Source organism: Pinus tabuliformis, chromosome 2_2 (genome assembly GCF_031772625.1).
Source record: "Pinus tabuliformis cultivar Carrire ecotype Pingquan chromosome 2_2, CPIR1, whole genome shotgun sequence".
In the NCBI taxonomy this organism is placed as follows: Eukaryota; Viridiplantae; Streptophyta; class Pinopsida; order Pinales; family Pinaceae; genus Pinus; species Pinus tabuliformis.
Window position 1 is genome coordinate 875426335 of NC_142300.1, and position 3797 is coordinate 875430131.

The following is a 3797-nucleotide window of genomic DNA, read 5'->3' on the forward strand; positions in this document are numbered from 1 at the left end:
TATATTTTATTTCCATTTTCATCTCCATCCATATATATATATATATGATATTATGGAGAAACATATTAATATCTCCCACCACATATATATTTTTTTGACATAATATTTTCTTTTTTTTTCTATCATTAGTTCACCTTTACCCTAGCTTAACAATGTAAAATTTTGTAAAAAAAACTCTAATTTAACATAAAGCTCATCCAAAAATTGAACCATGAGTTTTAATACCAATCTAATATTTTTTTAAATTTATTTTATATTAAAAATATATTTTTCATAAATAAGATAGTGAAAAAATAACTTCTAATAGAAACAAACATAAACCCACACTATATTCCACCTATCTGAATTTACATAAATTATATACTTTAAATAAAATCAAATTGAAATCATATTTAATACTAGTTTTTAAAACTTGATCTAATATTTTTTATTACTTTATTTTCATATTATTATATATGAATAAATATTATACAAAAATATATTAATTTCTCCATTCACATCTTAATATTTTGCACTCTTACACTATAACCCTCATCCAGATATATGGATATATGTTATAAGGATGAGAGTGAGTGAAATATTTGCAAAAGTCAATCAAATAGCAAAAGAAATATTACGATAACGTTATACCTTTACCTTTTTAATATGTTTTGCATAGTATTTTTTTTAACCTTTATTTTCAAGAATATATGTATGTACATCTAAAATTAATTAATGTTTTTGCAAAATATCTCATATACGAACTTTCTCTTTTTATATATTGTTTTTCCGGTATAAATTCATTTCATCGTTCTTACCGAGAGGTAATGGATAAGGCAATAATTCCATCCATCTTGCCAAGTCAAACCCATAGAAAATGTGATGCAGAACAAAGCACGAGTGTCCCCGAAATATTATATATTTGACAACCCACCTATTTGATAATTGAAGCGCTCTCGGCGAGGGAAATGAAGGGTATGGCTATGGAAACCCCCGAGGATGTCAAGCTGCTAGACTGTTCTGCCATGGATATCCTAGAAATGAACGAGGAAGCCTTCCTGCAGGCTTCGGCCCTGAGAATGGCGTTTTCTATAGCGAACCCCTTTCTTCTAAAATGTGCTCTTCGTCTTAAAATCCCCGATATCATTTGGAGAGCGGGCCCGGATTCCCCTCTCTCCGTCCAACAGATTGCCTCCCAACTCCCTTCTGAAGCTCCCGACATGGACGCCCTCTCGCGCATTCTTGCTTGCCTTTCTGCCATGGGAATCTTGAAGGCGATCAAGCCAACAAAAGATGCCCAGGAAATTAACGGAGCAGCCGAAGCCATGACCATGAAATACACGCTTACCAATCTCACCAAAACCTACTTCGTCTCTGAGGACATTAGTGCCTTAAGCCTTGCTCCCCTCGCTCTCATGCCAACCGACGCTCTTCTGAGGCAACCCTGGGACCACATTCACGAGCGAGTGCTCCATGTCGGCGATAATTTCAAGAATTCTTGTGGCAATGGCAAGGGTTTTTGGTCTTTTACAGCAGCCAACCCGGGGGTCAACAACGTCTTCAACGCAGCGATGCTCTCGCTAACAAAGTTGGACATGAGGGAGATCTTAACTTATGATGGCTTCAAAGATGTCAACACGCTGGTGGACTTGGGCGGAGGGCACGGAGAAGTGATTAGTCAAATTATCGCCCTGTATCCTCACATCCACGCCATCAATTTTGATCTTCCTCACGTTATTGCAACAGCACCCACTCTTCCTGGTATTACCTTTTTGTTATTTTACTCACTCTTCGTGGTATTCCTATTTAGCCAATTCATAATCTTTTTAGCGAGTTTAATTGCGATGTAGATTTGAATTTTTGTGATTTATATTACAAATAAGAATGTTTTTTCTGAATCATATCATTAGGATGATTTGGTTTACCTTTTTAATCAATTAATGTAATTCATATTCAAGACAATCACATTAATGTAATTCATATTCAAGACAATCACATTAGTTAGTTCCAAATGTGGACCAACTTTTAATGATGAGATTAATTCTACAAACATTCTGATTTGAGATACAGATTATTGATATCATCTCTAATTAATAACTAAGTAGCTAGGAAAAAAAAAAAAAAGTTTTCTTTTAATACAAATTGCAAAGTCCTCTTATATCAAGTGTATCAATTCAATAATTTGAAGCTCACTTGTAAAACATATTTATTCTTTACTATTAATTACAAATAAATTTAATAAACTATTTTATTTATTAAGATATCTTAATTACTCTTTTAAATTAAAATAAAATTTCTTGATTTACTATTGTTTTTTTAAATATGTTTATAGATTGTCATGAGTTTATAAATCAATTTTATAATTCCAACACAATTTTGCTGAATTTCAAACAATTTTAATCTCTAAATAAATAAGAAACCAACACACAAACAGCGATATTAAATAACCTTATTTAAAAATTTAGTTTTATTAGTATAAATTTATTATTTGCTCTTATTTAAAAATTTAGTTTTATATACAAATTGCAAAGTCCTCTTATATCAAGTGTATCAATTCAATAATTTGAAGCTCACTTGTAAAACATATTTATTCTTTATTATTAATTACAAATAAATTTAATAAACTATTTTATTTATTAAGATATCTTAATTACTCTTTTAAATTAAAATAAAATTTCTTGATTTACTATTGTTTTTTTAAATATGTTTATAGATTGTCATGAGTTTATAAATCAATTTTATAATTCCAACACAATTTTGCTGAATTTCAAACAATTTTAATCTCTAAATAAATAAGAAACAAACACACAAACGATATTAAATAACCTTATTTAAAAATTTAGTTTTATTAATATAAATTTATTATTTGCTCTTATTTAAAAATTTAGTTTTATTAATATAAATTTATTATTTGCTCTTCCAGCTATCACGCACATTAGTGGAGACATGTTTGAATGCGTGCCCTCCGGAGATGCGATTCTCATGAAGGTTAGATGTATACCATTATTTTTAAAAAGGCTTATTGATGTTACTGAGTTGAATTCTACAATTGTATGTGCATTTCTTACTGATGTGATTTTCCTGTGGAATTGTCAATATTAAAAGCACGTACTACATCTATGGGATGATGAGGACTGCATCAAGCTACTTAAAATGTGTTACAAGGCCACTTCCGATAAAGGTAAATTAATAATAGTAGATGCAGTTTTAGATATAACAGAAGATAGTGATCCAATAGGATCTGGTCAACTCATGGATATAGTTATGTTGACTGTTTTCCCTGGAGCAAGAGAAAGAACTCGGGAGCAATGGAATGGAATTTTACAGTCAGCTGGATTTTCTTTGTCTAAAATAGTGGGAAGGAAAGGAAGTGTCGCTAAAATTATTGAAGCACTCAAATGCTAAGTGGAGGAGAAAATTCTATTTTAGTACAAGTGCTATATGGAAAGCCGGTTTCCATTGCAGTATCGTTGTTTACAGTAGGAATTCACCATATGTTTTATTGAGAGAGTAGAAGATCAATTTCTATTTTCTTTCGTTTGTTTACCGTAGGAAGTCAAATTATATTTTCATCATCAGATATTTTCTGAAATAAAATATTTCTTCCCGGTTTTATAACTTGTCATATAGATTTCGTAATGGTTGGTTTACAATTGGTCTATATCATTATGATAGAATCTGTATCTCACATCATCAACGACTATTATAATTTAAAAAAATAAATTTATAGAATTTGTATCTCACATTATTAATGATTATTATAATTTTGAAAAATATATATATATATGGATATTTTATAGCATATTTTTTACTCTGTA

At 30.1% G+C, this 3797-nt stretch overlaps 1 protein-coding gene across 1 annotated transcript; it reads left to right on the forward strand.

The window, feature by feature from the left end:
- The first annotated feature begins 932 nt into the window (after positions 1–932).
- Positions 933–3584, forward strand: LOC149195781 (caffeic acid 3-O-methyltransferase 3-like). The gene is made up of 3 exons (XM_089408807.1): positions 933–1740; positions 2903–2967; positions 3085–3584. Exons 1-3 carry the CDS (start codon positions 948–950, stop codon positions 3382–3384), a joined length of 1158 nt encoding a protein of 385 aa, XP_089264933.1. The 5' UTR covers positions 933–947; the 3' UTR covers positions 3385–3584.
- The last annotated feature ends 213 nt before the right edge of the window (positions 3585–3797 follow it).

Bases quoted from the DNA above. Each gene is read 5' to 3' on its own strand.
- LOC149195781 (XM_089408807.1), top strand. From the start codon at position 948: ATGAAGGGTATGGCTATGGAAACCCCCGAGGATGTCAAGCTGCTAGAC. The intron at 1,741-2,902 runs GTATTACCTTTT...TTGCTCTTCCAG, and splicing joins AACAGCACCCACTCTTCCTG to CTATCACGCACATTAGTGGA. The intron at 2,968-3,084 runs GTTAGATGTATA...CAATATTAAAAG, and splicing joins GAGATGCGATTCTCATGAAG to CACGTACTACATCTATGGGA.